The sequence below is a fragment of the Mytilus galloprovincialis genome, chromosome 1 (assembly GCF_965363235.1).
Source record: "Mytilus galloprovincialis chromosome 1, xbMytGall1.hap1.1, whole genome shotgun sequence".
In the NCBI taxonomy this organism is placed as follows: domain Eukaryota; kingdom Metazoa; phylum Mollusca; class Bivalvia; order Mytilida; family Mytilidae; genus Mytilus; species Mytilus galloprovincialis.
The window spans coordinates 109,812,266-109,834,304 of record NC_134838.1 but is presented as its reverse complement, the minus strand read 5'-3'; the positions used below and the strand labels follow the sequence as shown (position 1 = coordinate 109,834,304).

Below are 22,039 nucleotides of genomic sequence, written 5' to 3'. Positions count from 1 at the left end.
TTTTCCCACTGTGTTGAAGACCCGTTGGTTGCCTTTGGCTGGTATCTGCCTTTTTGTCTGCTTGTTGCATCTTTGACATATTCCCCATTTCCATTCTTAATTTTATGTGTCCATGAAACAATACAAACCGATCAAATTGTTTAACATGATAAGAATGCATACGAGGGAACAAATAAACAGATTTGTTTTTCTGCAAAATGCAGATAGTGACGAATTTCCTTTCTGTTTATGTGAACCGTTCATTACTGGTAACAACAACAGCATTGTAGCAAAGAAACAGAGTTGAAATAACAGTTTGAGAAAGGAGAACTATAACTACTGTCGAACAATGATGTACCATCGAGATATTTTGAGACTTGATTGATATCAGTGGATTTAAACTAATTTTTTTTTTAATAAACGAGATATATTGCCGAATTGTGTATAATAGTTCAAGACTGGCACCCTAATCCTGCTATCATCCCATACATGGACCACCTATGTGATTGATAATATGAAAGTCATAAGAATTACAATTAATATATGTAATCCTTTATTTTTTCCTTTTTTTTCAAATCCAGACCTCACAAAACATCTTATTCTGTTCATGCTATATAAAAAAGTGAATATATAGTTCATCTGTGAAGTTGAAACTCCTTCTTAATAAGATTATACATAATTCATGTGGTGTTATATACATTTATCTTACCTCCTATACATTTCTAGGAATATGATTGGTTAAAAGGGTCCCCGTGGAGACCGTGTATATTTCATATTAGTTTAGTAGAGAAGCGGGGCTTATTTCATACACGGTTTATAGTGATGTTACGTCCCTTTATATTCCATATTAGGTAAGAAGGGAGGTGGGGCTTATTTCATACACGGTTAGTAGTTGTGTTACGTCCCTTTATAAAAACAAAACGGTACTGAGAAAAATCTTAAAGGTTTCAACAGACGAATAAATTGATGATTTAGATGGAAATAAGTTCAGAAAACACATTTAAACCTAACAAATTGATATTGTTGGCATCTGTTTTTGTAGTATCAATGGAAGTAGTTTCTTAATGCTAACAGTATTGAAGACTTTCTCATTTTGATAGGTCACTAGTCTAAATTTCACACGTTAAGATAGTCGGTAAGACAAATTCGTTACATAGTGTGCTAGTGACGTAATACGGTATAAATGGGGTCAGTAAATTCCATATGGGAATGCGAGCTTCGCTCTCACCTCATATGGAATTTACTGACCCCATATATCCCATATTAGGTCACTAGCACACTATGTCACTAATATTATTGGTAACTATTTATTTGATTTTTTGATACACTGACTAGGATAAAAATATTCATTCCCATGTTGATTGGTAAGTGGATAATCAGTTCATAAATGCATGATTCTTATTCAGACATTAGCTTATTCAAATTTCTCATGCTTATTTTGTAAATATAAATTTAAAAAAAATGAATATTCTTGCACTTCATAATTGCATTTAAAAATATTTTAACAGTTTATGTTCCTGCTTCGGTGCTCATTTTATATCCCCCTAGCGCCGGTTTTTAAGTAGAAATGGTATCCAATGTAAAATGTATTGTCCCTGGCCATCAATCAATCATCGTCGATCACATTTTGAAAAGCTGAACAATTATCTTCATCGATTTTTTTGAACTAACAGCTTAAAATCTAAAATAAACTGTCTAACTCTGTTAACATTTTTCGAATTGTTTGCAAACAATGCATTTTGTGACATGTAAGAACAATTTAACAAACATTGGCAATTTTTTTTCATTAACTTTTTCATAGATGTGTTACAATTTGTAGTTATCTAGTTATCCTTTAGCTATACATATAATATTATTTACCATAAAATAAACATTAACGAAAACATCTTTTTCTTCAAGATGACACAAGCCAATTTCATTCCGCAGTGTGTAGTCGCCATAGATATAGGAAGCGATGGATGTGGATATGCTTTCTCCATGGATTATCAATTCAAAACAAACCCGTGTGATATACAGATACCAAGATGGTCACCTAGCACTGGATCAATGACATCGTTGAAAGCGCCCTCTGCTATTTTGTTTGATTCGGACAAAAAGTTTAAAGCATTTGGCTTCGATGCTCAAGACAAAATGGACGAAATCTTGAATTCTGGAGATCAAAATAACTGGTATTATGTAGAATGTTTCAAAATGGCTCTGTATAACGCAGTGGAAGAAGGAGAGGTAATTGAGTAACATTTAGACTAGATTTGTTTTTTAATAAAGATTTTCAATTGAACTTTATATGAATATTTTAAAATATTTATTGTTCAAACAAACTGTCATTTTTATTTCAAAAGAACTGACATAAAAGGCTTCCAAAGAACCAAATTAGTGATTTAGATTATAACACTATAGTGACTGCTGTACCCCAATTTTGACTTTTTCACCTAGTATGTCTGTTCTTTTGTTCACACATCGGTGTCAATATAAATGGAATTTGATACAACTGTCATACAGGTGAGTGGTTTAGCTAGCTATAAAATCAGGTTTAATCCACCAATTGCCTGTACTAGGTCATGGATAGGACAGTTGTTATCTATTCGTTTAATGGGTTTGACCTTTGCTTTTGCCATTTGATTAGGAACTTTCCTTTTTGAATTTTCCTCAGAGTTCAGTAGTTTTGTGATATAACTTTTTCACCGACAACTGTTTAAGTATTATTATTTTTACAGCTATCATCTTAGTTTTAAGCGTAACCCGACTTTACTTTAAAATTTTACAAGCGCTTTTGTATTTCAGGATATAAGGAAAGATTTCCTGATTAGAGAAAAAGGAGGCAAAGAAATATCAGCTAAATTTTTATTTTCATCATCCATAAAGTTTCTGAAAGATCATTTCTTGAAGGCAGTTTTTGATAGGCAGATAGGTGTTCAAAAAGACAAAATAAAGTGGATTGTAACTGTACCTGCTATATGGACGGACTCATGTAAACAATTTATGCGTGAGTCTGCAACAGAGGTCAGTCAATATTATTAGCAGACGAAGAATGTAGTTCAAGAACATCTTTCAAAAAATAATGCATAGACCGGAATTTGGAAATAAACCCAACAGTTTTATAATTTTAAGACAACGGGATTTAAACTGACTGTGACCTTTGAAAGACTACAACACCAATCGATTATCCTCATTCTAATCGCTCTAGACCACTCTACCACATAACGAAATATATGCTGACAACTGTTTGTCCCTCGTCGAGATCTAAGTTTACACATTTGATACGCTATATCACCAGTGCCCGTATGCATAAAACATTTTCACTTAAGAGCTTGTCTTACAGACAACCATTAAAACTGAAAAATCGTTCAGGTCGATGGTCAATATTTTTCTGGTCAAATTAGATTTTTAGGATATATGGTATATACGAAAGAAAAAAACACATTTTAAACGCCTCTTATTTGCATCTATATTAAGTAACAGCCTTATTTGCATATTTAACTGAAATGAATTGTAACAAAACAATCTGTACAGTTGAAGATAAAATTGAGAATGGAAATGGGGAATATGTATGTCATACATATTCAAAATATCATAATGGACTATTTGAGAAAAAAAACATACGAGACGAACATAATGTTAGTTGTGATAATGTTATGATCACAACTATAATAAATAGATCATTGTTTACACTTTTATGAAATGTTTTGCTCTTTTAACAAAACCTAAATTTGTATATGTTGTTTTATTACAAAGCTCGAGTCAGTGGTTTCAAAAGAGGTGGAGATTGATATTCCTGAAATTAACTTTATTGTAAACATCGTTCATAATTTCATAAAATATAATCCACCAAAGGTGAATAAATAAAATCTAATGTGAACTACATTGAAAATGTTGACTCTTGCATAAATAACAAAATCAAACGCACATGTTCAAAATAAACAAGATTTTGAAATAATATATAGATATATCTTAAAGAGTTCTTCCCCTTGTTAAAATCTCCTCAGAGAAAGAGTAAAAGGACGATATAACGATTGTATCCTCAGAAGCTCAGTCATATTGGCAATTTTGCAAATTTTGGCATTTCTGATTGTTTAGCTAGCAGTACATTAATCAATCAATATAATTGTTATTAAGATACATCCTACCAGTTTGGCATTTGTTATGACACTGTAGTTGGTTACATATCTTTAAATTTAAAAACACCAACATCAATTTAAACCCAATAACAGTATATATATTGTTCAATCAATGTAAATAATCAAACAAGCTTTTGCACGGACGAGTATATGCGATGAGCTAACATCAGAGGCGGATTTAGATTTCAAATCATACGAATTTCATCACGCACACACATCTACACATGTTCATGAATTAAAAAATACATTGCAACAGCAATTAGGGCTATGATCAAATTATTAGAAAAGTGTATATATTAAAGATTTAGTTGAAAAGAAAAAAAAATCTCTCTTATTTATTTCAACATCATATACATGGATGTCTTCTGTTGTTTATCTAACACTGTTTCTATTCTCAAAATAGGCAGGTATTCCTGGGAACCAGTTTACACTTGTGTTTGAACCAGAGGCAGCCTCTGTCTGTGCTCGGTTTCTTCAGGTAGATAAGTGTGAAACAGCACAACGTCGAATCATTCTTAAAACTTTTCAACCTGGAACAAAGTTATTAGTCGTTGATGCTGGAGGTAAATAATGTTCTCCTTTTTTTCATGGAATTTGTATTTCTTTTAATATTATTTTTTTACTTTAATGTTCTGTGCTGTGCACAACACTTTCTATTACAAAGAAGATAGTACATTTTCAATAAATGTGCTGTGCCGCGTACAACACTATCTACATAAAATACATTATATGGGAAGTGTTATGAACCGCTCAAAACATTATAATACCAAATAAACATGGAATTTTTAAAAAGTTCAAGCACAAGAAATTATGCAAATTGTACGATTAAATATAATTCAATGTTCAAATAATAGCCTGTTCTATACTTAATTTTTAATGCAGCAGCCTTATTCACGATTACATTATGTCCCATTTGCCTTCGGCACGTTTATCATCTGTGTTATGATCGTGTTTGTTTAGTCGACAAGTATTTGAAAGGTAAAGTTCCGTCAAACCAAGGTCGGTAGTCAAACACAGTCAATGTCTTATTCTTCATATTGTTAGCAATACTATAATTACGGAATATCTTCCGAGAAAACAATATTAGATGAAAACAAGAAAAACATTTTAAAAAGTTTTAAAACAGTTACTATCAAGCTTCTGTGTTCTATGATTTTCCTGATAGAGTTCTGTTTTCAAAAAATTAAGGGGTTATAAGTAGTAAAGTTGGAGTCAGTTTAACTTGGATGAATCACATGCCTTTAAAAAAAAGGTTGCAAGGAAAACATTAGCACAGGATATTGTAATAGTGGTGTTTAAGGGTAGCTATGGTGATGATTGATAATCTATCAGCCTATTTTCTTTGATGAGTTTATATAAAATCATCGAAGGATGAAAAGGAATATAAAACTACTACAATTAGTATGGATTGTACTTGTTTAGATATCATAGTAAGATATCTCTGACTACTTTTATCTTAAGAAACCATATATTTTCGATAATATACTATTGACATGGTGCAGATACTCTGAAATTCAATTTAAACCTCTTGTATATCCCTATTTTTTAATGACAACAATTATTAGTTTCATCAAAACATGAGTCTGAATTTGTATCCTTGCTTAGCTTATCGATCTATTCGAAATTGAAATAAAGGATACAACAGATTTATTTAATTCAGCCTTGTATCTTGACCTACATCTAAAATTGTATTGTAAAACACACTTGGTTAAGAACAAAACTGAACAACCAAAGAGATCAAAGAGGTTATTTAAGAATTTCAGTTTTTTTTATTTTTCAAAAGTATGTTGCAAATAAACAACAACACCTGAATTTGGAGTATATAACCCTAGTTGATACAATGTTCAAGAGCTTGCATTTTCTAGTATGATATTTTTGTAAGATGGTTGCTAATTACAAGGATGATATTGAGCCATCGGTTCCCAGTGTAAAGCGTATTCCTTCGTAGATTTTCCAGACGCTACTTCTAGTTGGATAACTGTTATGACTGTCCCTCTGGTATCTTTCACCCCTCTTTCATGGAATATCTGTTTAACATATCACGACGGTTAATATTAAAATTGTCGTTACCACAATCACATCCTTTTTCTGCCAATGCAATCTAGTGAATTTATACTGGCATGAAAAACACGAAGGATGACACATCGGGACGGCGGAGCAAGATCTGTTTATCTTTCTTGAGCCTAGTTTTTGACAGGTTTCATGATGCTCAGTCTGTAGTGTCTGTGTTGTTTGGCTTTTCAAATCGTTTTCTTCTTTTTTCAATGCGATGTCGGTTTTTTTTCGACTTATCAGTATAAAAATTTCCATGGTTTGTTATCATCATAACGCTCAACCAATTTTGCAAATATAACGAAACTATTAAGAATAGTTACTGTTCTTTAAGTAGCTTTAAAACAAGGTTCCGTTGATTGATATTATTTGATTTTGTCGATTTCTATAGTCTTCACCTCTATGAATTTTCCTTGGAGTTCGGTATTTTTGTTATAATTTTTTACATGCTATCGGTTCAATCGTTGTACAAATGGAAAATATATTTTGTGTTACAGCAAATAGTCGTTGATATCAATTGACATGAACCAATAAATAATCTAGTAGACATGGCGCGGATTAAGACAGGGGTGCACTCGGTGCGTGGTCCCTAAAAGACAAAACAATTTGTATTTTAAAGGTGAAATTCAGGGAAATTATACAGATATTGTCTTCTTTTATTAATTTCCCAGGGCGGCACCACTTTTTTCATCAAAACAGGATTCACTCCTGAAGACGAAAGGACAATATTATGGCAAAAAATAGGAACAAGGAAAAAAATACCTACAACAGTCTTTAAAACAAACAAAAAACTTCAGAACATACAGACAAACATCAGTTCACAAAACACTTCACTAAAAAAAAATAAGAACACAACATCAAACTATCTTCTTTTTTTTTAATTGGGTGTTTCAGAGGGATAGACTTATTTTTCTCAGCATATATTTATAATTCCTCTTCAATCATATACAACAAAACAACAACCTGTATGTGCAAACAAAATCAAGAATATCAACAACATTATTATTGCATTTTACATACAACGAACAATCACGTGCTTCCAAACACTCAACTGTACATTCACATAATGTGTTAAGCAAATAAAATTAAATTTTTCGTTTAAATACCTAATTTCAGGAGGAACCGTTGATATATCTGCACAGGAGGTCCTACCAAATGATTGCTTGGATATAATCCATAGAGTACGTGGTGGTGATTACGGTGGAAATTCAGTCAATATGGCGTATAGGTCGATGTTGGTCCGTTTATTCTCTGGTCCGTGTTTTGTGACTTTCAAGAAGAAAAATCCAATTGATTATATGGACATGATGCGATCATTTGAAGAAAGGAAAAAGGCTTTCAAACTACACGATATAGCGGTTAAGAGCAGAATATCAGCTATTTTGTTAGAAATGAGCGAGAAAACTTGTAAAAGCAAATTTGAAGATATTGTTAGCGATTCACTTTATGCAGGAAAACTTCATTTAAAGAGAGATAAACTGTGTATTGATGCAAACGTTTTTCGTGATTTGTTTAAAAATTCACTTTCCAAACTTATTGCAGACGTAAATGAAGTTCTAAAACATGATAGATGTAAAAAGGTCAGGGCAATTATGTTAGTAGGAGGGTACGCCGATTGCGAATTATTGCTAACTGCAGTAAAACAAGCTTTTCCAGATAAAGATGTGTTTGCGCCTTACGAAGGAATATTATCAGTTCTTAAGGGTGCTGTTATTTATGGTCACACGCCTAAAATTGTGACTTCACGCATATGCAATTTTACTTACGGAATACGACTTTCCATACCGTTTAGGCCAGGTATGCCACTAGAAAAGAAGGAATGGTACGACACACAATACTGGTGTCGTGATGTTTTTAGAATCAGCTACAAGATCGACACTGTGGTTAATGTGGGTGATACAAAACGAATACGTGTAGGTGGGACGTTCTTATCACCAGAGGTTCAGTATCTACGAAAAAACCCATTGACTCTATCTTTATACATATCTGACAATGAGCAACCAGAGTATGTGACGGATCCTGGATGTAGAGAGCATTGTGTTTTTAAAGTACCACCAATTAATGAGCATTGGCCAGAAAGAATCAATGGGTATATTGATTTTGAAATAGCAGGTACTGAAATGATTGGAACCTTTGTAGATGAAGACACTGGTGTTATTATCACAACGTTGAAAATTGAATTTCTGCCAAAAACAGGAAACAGACTATCAGATGACCATGACCAAAGACTTCGTATTTATGATCCGGAAATGAGTCATTTAGATCATGTTATCCCGTAGGATACCAGTTTTAATAACAAATAAATTGATGTAGTCAGTACACCTTTTCACAATTTTTAAAAATCATTTAGCGTCACTGTTGAGTCTTATGTAGACGAAACGCGCGTCTGGCGTATTATATTATAATCCTGATACCTTTTATCACTATTTACGCATGTAATATAACGCTTATAAAGTTAAAAAAAAGTTTGATGTATTCCTCTCATTTGAATTTGATATTTTGTCTAAGACTTTGAGATGAAATATTTCAGTTTTATAACAAAAATGAAAATGCTATGATAAGGAAAACAGTGTCATCCTTATGTCAGTCGTGGAAATAAAAATGCAAAGAATAGTATAGATTCATACGCAATGATACACGAAATAATGGTAAACCTCTGAAAATATGTTTTCTTATAAATAAGACCTACATTTTCTCACGTATTTGGAATTAATCAAAGATACGAAACAGTTTTCATTTAATATATATGCCTCATGTGCAATCAACCAATTTTTTGCTTTATTTTAATATATGCCTCATGTGCGATCAACCAGATTTCTTGCTTTTGTTTAATGTATGTCTTAAGTGCGATCAACCCCTTTCTCGAATAATATTATAATAGTTTCTACTTTTATGTATGTCTTAAGTGCGATCAACCCCTTTCTCGAATAATATTATAATAGTTTCTACTTTTATATTCAGAGATATATATAATAAACAAAGAATTTGGAATGATATGACCACAGTATGATTTTTTCGCGCAGACAAGATGAACGTACAAACCGCCGAACTATTATTTTTGGCAAGCATGTGCTTCACTGGTAGGCAATGACAGCTCCAACCCTCTACGTCAATTGCTTTTGAATAGAGATATCGTACGGAAAATGAGCCCCGATACGCAGCAAACATTCTACTTGTATTTTTGTCCATCTGATGAGTTAAGCCTTTTTCAACTGATTGTTATAGTTCGTTCTTTTGTTGTATTGTTATACCACTGTCCCAGGTTAGGGGGAGGGTTGGGATCCCGCTAACATGTTTAACCCCGCCACATTATTTACGTATGTGCCTGTCCCAAGTCAGGAGCCTGTAATTCAGTGGTTGTCGTTTGTTGATGTGTTACATATTTATTTTTCGTTCATTTTTTTTTTTTTCATAAATAAGGCCGTTAGTTTTCTCGTTTGAATTGTTTAACATTGTCTTATCGGGGCCTATTATAGCTGACTATGCGGTATGGGCTTTGCTCATTGTTAAAGGCCGTACGTGACCTATAGTTGTTAATGTCTGTGTCATTTTGGTCTTTTGTGGATAGTTGTCTCATTGGCAATCATACCACATCTTCTTTTTAATATTCCCCAAAGAAAGCTTTGGTTTACATTTGCAGCTTATCAAAATTCAAAGAGAACACCTGAGCTCCGAACCTGAGCTCCACAATTCAGGAACCGGTCTCTATGGCACATTAAAAGAAGACACAAGCTAAACTATATGGGAACACAGAAGAGAACCCCAAATATAAGTTAGCGAACAATGTCGGGACATGTTTCATTTTCATCTTGCCATGGGGCATACCCACTCACTGCCAAAATTTTGCTTCCGAAAGCCCACTGAAACTTATTGGCACCATCCTGAACGAGTTCACTTGCTTATCACTATCAGTTTACAACAGCTTTATATATTCTAGACGTGGAACAATAAGTGTTCCTACGGGTGTCGGGAACCTTTCTGGCTCTGTACTTATACATCCCGTCATTTTGTTATTGTCCTACAAATTTTGTATTGTTATCTATCCTTTTTGATAATATGCTTTGTCTCTATGCCTTCTTGTGTTCCTTTTTTCATATGACGTGGTACTTTCCTTATACAGTCCCGTCATTGTGTTAATATGCCATGGTAAATGTCTATTGACATATGTGTTTGTTTATATTGATTATGATAATAACACAATGTTGACTGCCTTTTTATTTTTTTCATTTTTTATGATTATGTCTATTTGTTTTGTTCACACATCGTTGTCAATATAATGGAAGTTGATTCGACTGTCATACAAGTGAGAGGTTATCTAGCTTTAAAACCAGTTTCAATCCACCATTTTCTACATAAGAAAATGCATGTACCAAATCAGGAATATGACAGTTGTTATCGATTCGTTTGGTGTGTTTTAGCTATGATTTTGCCATTTGATTAGATTCCTTTTTAAATTTTTCACGGATTTCAGTGTTTTTATGATTTTACTTTTAACACATACAAATGAATATGTCAAGGCCTTAAAATTTTAATAGAAAAATAAACTGCAAAAACTAACAATTCTGCATGATTTTCAAAACGATTTTTTTTTAAGTCTATCTGCTTATTTTTTAATTTAAATTTAACTGCTTCATTTTGTTAATAGAATATAGCGGTTAAACGAGATAAGTTAATCGCATATGTACATTTAGAGTCAGATCCTTTATCACATCATAAATTTTAAGAAAAAAGACAATGTTCTTGCTGGAAAAAAACAACGCGATATTACTTCAAATTTTAAAGTTTAGTTTGCTGAAGTTTTAAAAAGATTTCTTCATAAGACGGTGGAGAATCCAAAGATTTCATTGAATGAATTTCGAGAGATAATGCCTCGTTGTAACAAGGTAAGGAATCGTCATCTTCGTCCTCCGTGTCAACAATGCCAGTTACAATTATTGTAGGTGTCCTTTCTTGATCATCAGTACCGTGTCTGCGTACATAATTCTGAATCCTATTGGCTAGAGATGATACCCATCTGTTAGTAAAATAAACATTTACATGTGGTGCTTCCCTCTGCGTAGAACTTTGTTCCGATGATTCTGATAAGTGTCTCTCCTGCTCTGTGTCATCGATTTCAGAAGTCCTTTCAATTTCATTTTCTCTTGAAGGTTTTCTACATTTGGGAAAGGTACATGTGCAATCTTTATAACATATGTACCCAATAAGAAGAAATGTCAGAAAAATATGTAAACCTATCGCTACAATAATAACAAATAGCATAAAATCATCCATTTGATATCTGTTGAACCAGACGCTGTTTTATATGGTCCATGAGTTAGTTGGATTTCTGAAAGCAAAACAATAAAATGTTAGAAAATAAAATAAAGTCTTAACCATTTATATATTTCTAATCAATTTTCATGATATAGAAAAAAAAAACATTTTAGTGTTACTAGTCAGAGACATTCACGAAGGTAAACCAAGATCTACTACTTTTTCTTTATATTTTGTTTCATCAGCTTGGTAAATCAAATGGCAATTGTAGGCATTCTTTATAATTTGCAGAAACATATACACTAGTATATTAAACGATATGTGTAAAATGTTACTGTAAATGCAATGTGTGAAAACGTTTTGTACTTTTTAATGTCATAGTGAACCAATCTGCACAAATAATAGACACCCGAGGATTTATAAAAAAAAACATAGTTGCCATAGTTTTATACCGAGAACAACTTGACATGTATCCGCATATTGTCAACTTTGGCTTATTTTTGTATTTTTTAAAAGTAGGAGATAGCACAAAGCTGCAATTAAAACCAGTCGTATGTAAGTTGAATAAGAAGAAAGTATCACATAACTACAGTCAAAACCATAAGCCAAAGAAAAAGAAAAAGACAAGACCATGAAAAAATGAAAATGAAAAAGACTAATTATAATTCTCCAATTACTACACAAATAATTACACGGAAAACTAAAAATTGATCGATATGAACCCGACCAAAACAAAACATGAGACCTTCAATACAAAATACCATAACATTTTTTAAATGGAACAATATTTGTAGAATTTTACCGACCCAATGTTCGAACACACAAATTCTTACAATTTCATCTTTCATTTGAGTGAATCAGTGGCATTTTTGTCTTAAGTTCTATTTGATTTGAACACACATTTCGCTCTGGTATTTTATAATGCTAAAAGTTTAATGTTGACAAATTCAATTTCAAAATTCCGCGCGATCATTTTCAAATAGACCAAAGATATATATAACTTTTCAGTATATGTACACATGTAATATACGAACAAACCTTCATCGTTGTTTACGTTCACGTTGATAACGAATTGTAAATACATCCTCGTATTTGTCTGACGGGTAGATGCCTCATTGGCAAATCATACTACATATTCTTCTCGTTTACACAGTACCTTAACCAAAGTGAAGAACCTAACTCTATCATTACTTGTCTGGCAAATTTATTATTGTTTTGCATTTCTCTATTTTTCTATTCTTGTCTTTTTTCAATTTTGTAATATTCACAGTCTATTATCATAATGATATAGGTTGAAGTTAACAAATTGTATTTAAAAATTCCACTAGACTTGCATTCCTATATTTGCAAACAGACCAACTGTATATATATTTAACTTTTCAGTATAGGTAATGTATATGTTATATATGAACTGACCTTCATCGTAAGTACGATGAGATAGCAGTCTTCTTTCTAGTGCATTTACACCGTTACCTTGTATAAGCACTGGACTACAAAGTTATTTAAATATTTGATTTTAGCTGAATAAAAAGATATACAAGCTCGTGTAAAAACGATATGATAGAAAATGTATTTTCAGAAAAGTTTTTGAATTGTGTAAGTTGGGTTAGATACCACTGAGCAATTACTATCCTTTGTCTTGAAAATGCCAGTTTTGACCATAGATAGACGAGCCAGTCTCTTTTAAGAAAATCCAAAATTGATGAGTAATTTTCCCTGCCAGTCTTCCAATTTCGATGTTTCGAGAGTATGCGTCAATCTTATTTCAAATGCTAATCTAAAAAAATACTTCAAATGTTCTCCTTTGGTCAATGGAATTTCATTATCAACATTATGTATGTTTTTTAAATACTTAACTCCTGAAGACGTATTGATAAGACATGAAGGTTAGAAAAGACCATCTTTAAATAACATGAACCGTATAGAAATGATTAAATAAACAAACAAATAATTGATTATATAAGTTCGGGAACATTTCATTTTAAAATAGTTTCTTTTTTCAATCTGATATCTATTAATTGAAGGAAAAATGAAAGATCTAAATGCCTTACCTTACTGATTTGTTCGTCTGAATTTCTGATATCAAAATCTTGTTTGTTAAAAGATATGTGCTCTTCCGGACACAACACGAAAAGATAACAAAGTATTCGTCGTCAGTGTTTACATTCGACTTATCTCCCAGTCTAAACATATCACAAGGGTTTTTCCACATTATTACTGCAGACATTTCATAAACTTAATTTCACTTTAAAGTAAAACGAAATTATAAATTGTCCTGCTTTTATTCATAGAACTTTAAAATATTCTATATTGAACGTTGACAGGAGAGTTAATATTGGTGTGTAGAGCGTGATCCTTCATACTTCAAATAATGAAAGCAGAGTTACAGGAAAAAAGGCTGAAATCGACACAACCATATCAGTCACCATATAGATAATACGACGACACGTTCTTTGACCTACCCTTGATTCATCAACGTTTTGCTTAGACACTGGTGACGTTTTACAAAGTCTGAGTAGGAGCTGCAAGCTCTTGAATATCGAATAAGTTTGGTGAAGTTGTTATTTTGCTACTAAGGTGAAAAGACTGACTTGACGTTATTTCGTTAAGGAAGAAATTAGTCACAAGGCCGACCAAATTATATGAACAGGTGCAATCAAAAAGTTAAGACCTCGGTTCTTCTATGTTTAGATATTTGAGTGCGTGCGTATACTTTCACTCCCAGAATAGGATAAGAAATTAATTTTTGGGAGAAAACTGAATTTTGAAAATTTCCATTTATACCATTTCTACAAATCAACCCTGCATTAAATAAGTATATAAATAATTTCAGAACAAAGTTATTATAGAATGGTCAATTTGTTGTGTCATTATCAGACTTATATGACGAGGACTACACACATGAATTCAATGTTAACATCTATCAAAAAACAAAACAAAAACAATTCTCTAAATGAAGAACTTTAATTTCTTCTGGTATCCTTTCTAAGCTTCTATGGTACTAGAATTGATTATATTACCTTTGGGTTTCAGTGTTATTCATTCTTTACTTAATATAGACTTGTCTTTAACCCCACCGCATTTTTTGCGCCTGTCCCAAGTTAGGAGCCTCTGGCCTTTGTTAGTCTTGTATGATTTTTAATTTTAGTTTCTTGTTATAATTTAGAGTTTAGTATGACGTCCATTATTACTGAACTAGAATAGATATTTGTTAAGGGGCCAGCTGAAAGACGACTCCGGGTGCGGGAGTTTCTCGCTGCACTGAAGACCCATTGGTAACCTTCTGCTGTTGTTAGTTCTATGGTCGGCTTGTTGTCTCTTTGACACATTCCCCATTTCCATTCTCAATTTTATTGTCATTATGATCTACTGTGATGTCAATCGTTGTCATTCTTTGGTTTTTCTTGATTGTATATTGTTTGTTTGATTGTCAAATTTGACTTACTTTTGTTCTTTGGTCTCATTATAGGAGAGCAGATCACTTTAAATTCTTTGTTTGTTGAAAGTTTCTTATTTAAAATCGTGATCTTGCTAAATCAACATATTTTCACACATTGCTTGATCTTTTTTTTCAAATTTCTAGTAACTTCCTAAGCAATGGGTATAATAAAAAAAAATGCCATTGTGTTTTTAATTACATTAATTTTTGGGAATTGTTGAACACAGAAAGTAGCTTTTAATAATTCTAATTGTAGGCATACTGGTTTATTAGAAAACAAATATTAAATAACGGAATGTATGGAAAACAGTAAAATCAAAAAATTACTAAACTCAATGGAAAATTTAAAACGGGAAGTCCCTAATCAAATGACAAAATCAAATGATAAACACATCAAACGAATGGACCACAACTGTCATATTCCTGACTTGGTACAGGCATTTTCAAATGTAGAAAATGGGGGATTGGAAAGGACACTATTTTCACCGTGTATGTATCTTTCAAACAAAATGCATAAGTTCGTCACAAGACAACTGTCTTTCTGTCCTTATAAATAATATATATGAGTCATGATTAAATTCATTTCAGACCATCAAGTGTATGGCAAAAACTATCAAAACTACGTGATTCGAGTTTTTCAAGAGAAAACATTTAAAAGTCTTTTGCTGTACTTTAATGTAGATTTAACTGCTTCTATAAACAAGAGTTGAAACAAATTATTCGCATTTGTATTAATCCTTTATCATAAACAAAGTTTCAGAAAAACATAAACATAACAAGCATCGAAAAAACAAACAAACATAATTACAGTTTAACATTAGTTTGATCATCACATTACTTCATATATTAAAGTTTAGTTTGTTAAAGTTTTACGAAGATTTCTTAATAAGACGGTGGAGAATCCAAAGATTTCATTGAATGAATTGCGAGAGATAATGCATTGTTGTAACAAGGTAAAGCATCGTCTTCTGTGTCAACAATGTCGGTAACTACTACGGTAGGTGTCCTTTCTTGATCATCAATACTGCGTCTGTGCACATAATTCTGAATCCTATTGGCTAGAGATGATACCCATCTGTTAGTAAAATAAACATTGACACGCGGTGCTTCCCTTTGCGCAGAACTTTGTTCCGATGGTTCTGATAGGTTTATCTCCTGCTCGTTGTCATCGATTTCAGAAGTCCTGTCTATTTCATCTTCTCTTGTAGTTTTCTACATTTTGGAAAGGCACATGACTTTGTGCAATCTTTATAACATATGCACCAAATAATGAGAAATATTAGAAAAATATGTACACCTATCACTACAATAATAACAAACAGAGTAAACGTGTCCATTTGACACCTGTTGAACCAGATGCTGTGTTAAATGGTCAATAAGTTCGTTGGATTTCTGAAAGCAAAAAACTAATCACGTTAGTATCATAAAAGAAGTTTTTAACTATTTCTATATTTGTAGTAAATTGTCAAGATGTAAAAACCATTGTAAGCATTACTATGTAGAAACATTGACGAAGGTAAATACAGATCTAATGTATTATCTTTATTTTTAGTTTAATAAGCTTGGTGTATCAATAAACTCATCATAGATACCAGGACTAAATTTGTATATACGCCAGACGCGCGTTTCGTCAAATGGCAATTCTAATCATCCTTATTAATTGGCAGAAACATATACTAGTATATCAAAAAAGTTATTTGTATAAATGTCACTGTAAAAGTAATTTTGAAAAAATTCATTGTACTTTTTAATGTCATAATGGTCAATTTTATTGATGATCAAAACCAATGTGCAGAAATCATAGACACCCGATGATTCATTAACAAACATCATTTACTTTGTGCTATATCAAGAACATCTTGTGATGTATTTGCATATTTTCAATTTGACTTCATTATTATTTTGTATGAAAATTGGTTAAGTAGAAAAAAAAAACATAAAGCTGCAATCAAAACCATAAGCCAAAGAAAACAAGACAAGACCAAAGAACTTGAAATGAAGAAAGACAAATATCAATCCACCTAATACTACACACAAATCATCCCAGGGAAAACTAAAAAAAAATATCAATATGAACACAACTAAAATGAATTGAGACTTCAATACATAATTCCATAAAAATGGAAAAATGGAAAAATATTTGTAAATTTTTCCGATCCAATGTTCGAAAGTTATCAAAGGTACCAGGATTATAATTTAGTACGCCAGACGCGCGTTTCGTCTACATAAGACTCATCAGTGACGCTCATATCGAACACACGAATAAGTTTATGCTTTAAAAAGAGTTTTACCTTGAATTTATTTATACGTTCTTTTCACAGAATTTCTCATTACAAAAAAAAACGGTTCTGCAATACGCTGATTATTTAAAAATGTATGTAAATTGTAAGTTGTGAATATTTTGGGTTTTTTTTTTTGTATTTCATAATGCTAAAAGTTTGATGTTGACAAATTCAATTTCAAAATTCCGCGCGATCATTTGCAAATACACTATAAAGTATGTTTATCTTTTCGGTATAGGTACACATGCAATATATGAACTAATCTTTATTGTTGTTTACATTCACGATGATAACGAATTGTTTACATCCTCGTATTAGTGGAGTGACAAATAACGAAAAAGGTGCTTATTTTACGAGTTTAATGGACCGGCATACCTGCAGGCTGAAAATTATATTTTTGCAAAGCCAATACATTAATCTAACTTTTTTGCACGGTCGTAGACATTTCGTACGGTGCAATTTTTTTTTTTGAGAGTGAAAAGAAAATGAATTTTCGATTTTAACTTGAAATGCATTCCAAAATCATTTTTTAACATGATTTCATTTTTATAATCCACAAACTCTTAATTTTGGATTTTATTAAGAGAGTAACTACACATGTATATTATAAAATGAAAATTTGTTCTATTGAACCTTATTTTTAACTTTTTTATCCCCTTTGAAAAATGCATACTCTTTTTTTTTTATTTGAACGGAGAGGTTACAAAACTTGTAATTCATAATTTATCGATATATTACAAAGTTTTTTATGTGAAAAGTAATAAAACTTCATTTTCTAAACTTATGAGACCAACTTGAGCTCATTCGGATGAGTATATCTATATTTTTAGCAATTTATAAACATTGCTATGAAATTCATTGAATTTCCGGATTTTTAATTCCTTACCGATACGCAGTATTATTACTTCTGATTGATTTACCTGGAGGTGGCACGGTAGTATTTCCTGGCCCATAAGGGATAATGATAGCCTTTTTAGAATTTTCACCACTTTCTAACACTGCAAAAAATTCTACATTCACAGTTAACTGAAGTACTTTCATTTGACTATTCAGAAATGAATTTGAATATGTATCATGACCGTTTACTTTTTTTGCTATTTTTAAAAACCTAAGGCCACTAGTACTTTTAGGTCTTTTATGGTGCAGTGAATACAAAATTTTAAAAAATTCTCAAAAATTCATTTTCATCTGTATGTAAAATTATTTCATATTTTTCTACACCTGATTCATCCCTCAGTTTGGGAAAGTATGTTCAGTTGATACTGTATTTTTTGTCCAATCACACTGTTTAGATACATTAACCTAAGTAGGGTACACAAAAGAGCAACCTAAATTCTGGAATGCAAATACTACCGTGCCACCTTGATCTAAACAGTGTGATTGGAAGGTGGCACGGTAGTATTTGCATTCCAGAATTTAAGTTGCTCTTTTGTGTACCCTACTGGATGAATCACATCAACATTTTGTCATAGTATTTTTCGTAGTTGTTCCTTTTCAAAGTCGTTTTATTAATATTTCTGTATTATAGGGTTATTAAACATTAGTGTTTAATTGTTACTGATTAATTTTGAGTCAAATGGTTATTAAAATGTGTTTTTACTTTGACAAATTAATAGGTCTTTTATAATTTAAAAGTTGAATTGGTGCGGATAAGTTGTTTATCCGGAAAATGTCTACTTTTAGTAGCCCATTGAAGTTTACGGCTTCGCAAGCTAAAATTCGCCGTATGTCAAACCAGTGGAATCTTTGCATTATATGTCAAGTTTCAACAGTGGAAAAACTGTCCTCTTTATCTACGAAAGGACAGCAAACACTTTTAGATGCTGTGAATACAAGAAAAGATGACGTGTTTCGTCGACTTCATGATGAATATAGTTCACTTGCAGATGTAGATATTGAAAGATTGTGTTATCACAAATCTTGTTACAAATCCTACACTAGTAGAATCAATTTAGAAAAGTTTGTAATGCCTGATGTTAACAATCTTAAAGACACTTCCAATGCGAATCAACCATGTTGTTCCCATCCTGTTCAGACCAGATCAATGTTCACGCCGTTTGATTGGACTACTTGCATTTTCTGTAAGCCCAAGTCGTATAATCGCGACAAAAACCTTAGAAAGTGATGAAAGACTACAAAAAATAAGTGAATTAGCAGACCATAAACGTGATTTAGAGTTGAAGTCACTTCTTTTTTCGGAAGAATTTAAATCTAAAGCTCTTTACCACAGAGCTTGCATTGCTAATTATTTACTTAGCATTCCTAAGAAAGAAGAATTTAATGATGAGGTGGACATTTCTGTACATGACAAGGCTTTTCAATCCTTCGTTGGTCACATAAATGAAGACTTGCTTATTCACAAAAAGGCATACTTAATGTCTTTTCTTTTAGAAAAAAATACTGTTTCTTCTTACCTCCCGAATTAAAAACGAGATATACTTCAGCCAAACTTCAACGAAGGCTAGAAAAGCATTATGGAAATTCTATCGTCATTCAGACACAGAAAGGGCAGGGAAGATCCAATATAGTATTCAGCAGTTCTATATCAATTGCCGAAGCCATTCAAGCAGCTAGCCATTTAAAATGTGAGTTAAAACTTTCAGAAATTGAAGCTGAAGTTGAAATAGGACCTATAAATAAAGACCAGACTTTACATGCAGCCGCTTCAATAATCCGTAGACAATTGCAGTCCTTAGATATATCAAATGAGACTTACCCAACACCATCAGAAATATCGTGGTCTTATTCTACACAGCACACTCCTTGCTTATTAACAAAGTTTTTGTTGTGGATTATCGATGATAAGTCATACAATGGAGAGGGTAATGTTTCTGACCTTCCTGTCGATGTGATGCGTAAAGTCCTTGCAATATATAGCCGAATGTATTGTTTCATTGAATAAAGGCATTTTTACCCCATTTCATCTTGGTTTGGCATTACATTCCACCATGAGTTTGGTTCCAAAAACCTGATTGAAAATCTAAATTCACATGGCTTTTGTTCATCATACTCAGAAGTACGCAGATATCTGACTAGTCTAGCAAATTTTGAAATAGGCAGAATCCAAGACACATTATATTTACCTAATGGGATTGCTTCTTTTGAAGAAGGTGGTCATATTATTCAGGAGGGGGCTGATAATATTGATATTAATGCTGAAACTGTAGATGGTAAGAATACCTTTCACTCAATGGCTAGTGCTGTCTTTCAGTATCAAAATGACACATCCAACGCAAGTATTAGTTCCATTAAGGTTATACGTGGACCAGAAAGATCTCTGACGTTGGATGATTCTAATACCAAACTTATGGCATGCTTACCTTACGACAAGCCAAAAGAACGTTATGGCCCCCCACGATATGCAGATGCTTATGACAAGATTGTGTCGAGCTTTATTGATTCAAGACTAGATGTTGCTGACAGGTCTTGGGTATTCCTTCGAATACTGTCGAGACGCAGCATTGATCCTATTCCGATTTCTGTAGAAAGTAATGAACAAATTGTCCCATTTTGGACCGGTTTCTACAAAAGATTATCTGAATCAAAATATGAATTTACGTTTGTAGCCTATGCTCCGGTCATTGACGCCAAACCTAGCGATATGGCAACAGTATATACCACCATGAAACAATGTTTAGATATGTCAAATCGTGCTGGTCACAATACGCTGTACAATCTTTTGATCAGCAATTATATGCTGTCACCCAACAGGTGAAGAATTCAGAACACATTATTGTAGTATATCACCAACCTTTGCATTTTGGGATATGTTTCTTCGTGCAGTTGAAATATTTTTACAGAATATAAGAGCTGAACGGAATGGTTTGTGGCTTTTACATTTGAAATCAGTGTCTGCAATGTTGCCATACTTCTTCATAACTAACCGGACAAACTATGCTAGGTGGACTCCAGCCTACGTTTTGGATATGTTAAATTTACCAGAAACGGTTAAGTCCTCTTTTTTGTCAGGTGAGTTTGCAGTCAGACAAAAGCCTGGAACCTTTAATGGTATCTGGAGTGACATGGCCACAGAAAAACTATCATTAAAGATTCCAAAGGTTGTGGCGGCATTGTAGGATTGACAAGAAAAAAACCAGCATTACTTTGATGGATGCTTACAAGGCATATTCTTGCGCATTTCAGTGCTGAAATGGGGCAAGATCTGGATTATCGACCGACACAGAAGGTGAGCACGAAGAAAACAACCAACAGCAATGAATCGAGACTCCACTATATGTAAGTCTGACGGGTAGATGTCTCATTGGCAAATCATATTATTAATTCTGTTTTTTAAACTTCTAAAATTACTAAATAAACCCATTTAACTTGATGTTATGTCAAATGAATGTATACATGTAATATTAGAAATATAATTAAGAGACCAAATATGCATAGATACCAGAAGCTTAATGTATAATTTCACTTATCGCTAACATATATAAGTTATATATGAACTTACCTTCATCGTAAGTACGATGAGATTGCAGTCTTTTTTTCTAGTGCATTTACATCGTTACCTTGTAGAAGCACTGGACTACAAAGTTATTCCAATATTTGAGTTTAGCTGTATAAAAAGACATGAATGCTCGTATAAAAATAATATTATTGAAAATTTATTTTTCTTAAAAGCTATCAAATTCAGCAACTTCAATTGGAATCGACTAAGTAACTATAACTCTTTAAATGCAGTTTTGACCTTCGAAAGATGAGCCAGTCCCTTTCAAGAGAATTCCAAATTGATTAGTCATTTTCTCTGTCACTCTTCCAATTTCGATGTTTCGAAAGTATATGTCACCATTTTATTTCAATTGCTAATAGGAACAAATACTACAAATGGTGTCCTTTGGTCGATGGAATTTAATCAACATTATGTATGTTTTTAAATACTAGGTCCTTAACTCCTAAAGGCGTATTAATAA

General features: G+C 32.5%; 1 protein-coding gene and 2 long non-coding RNA genes across 3 annotated transcripts in view; 1 reads left to right on the top strand and 2 right to left on the bottom strand.

The window, feature by feature from the left end:
* LOC143064858 (heat shock 70 kDa protein 12A-like) overlaps positions 1-4,665 on the top strand; it is a 33,572-nt gene extending 28,907 nt beyond the window's left edge. Inside the window, exon 4 of the mRNA XM_076238049.1 lies at positions 4,498-4,665. Coding sequence (XP_076094164.1) covers positions 4,498-4,665 — 168 coding nt within the window. The remainder of the gene's footprint in view (positions 1-4,497) is intronic.
* A 5,993-nt stretch (positions 4,666-10,658) lies between these two features.
* On the bottom strand, positions 10,659-13,769 carry LOC143054320 (uncharacterized). Its single transcript, XR_012971643.1, has 2 exons — positions 13,451-13,769; positions 10,659-11,472 (listed from the first exon to the last, which is right to left on the bottom strand). It is a non-coding gene; the product is annotated as an uncharacterized LOC143054320 (long non-coding RNA).
* A 1,726-nt stretch (positions 13,770-15,495) lies between these two features.
* On the bottom strand, positions 15,496-21,703 carry LOC143054259 (uncharacterized). Its single transcript, XR_012971625.1, has 2 exons — positions 21,580-21,703; positions 15,496-16,230 (listed from the first exon to the last, which is right to left on the bottom strand). It is a non-coding gene; the product is annotated as an uncharacterized LOC143054259 (long non-coding RNA).
* Between the last annotated feature and the right edge of the window lie 336 nt (positions 21,704-22,039).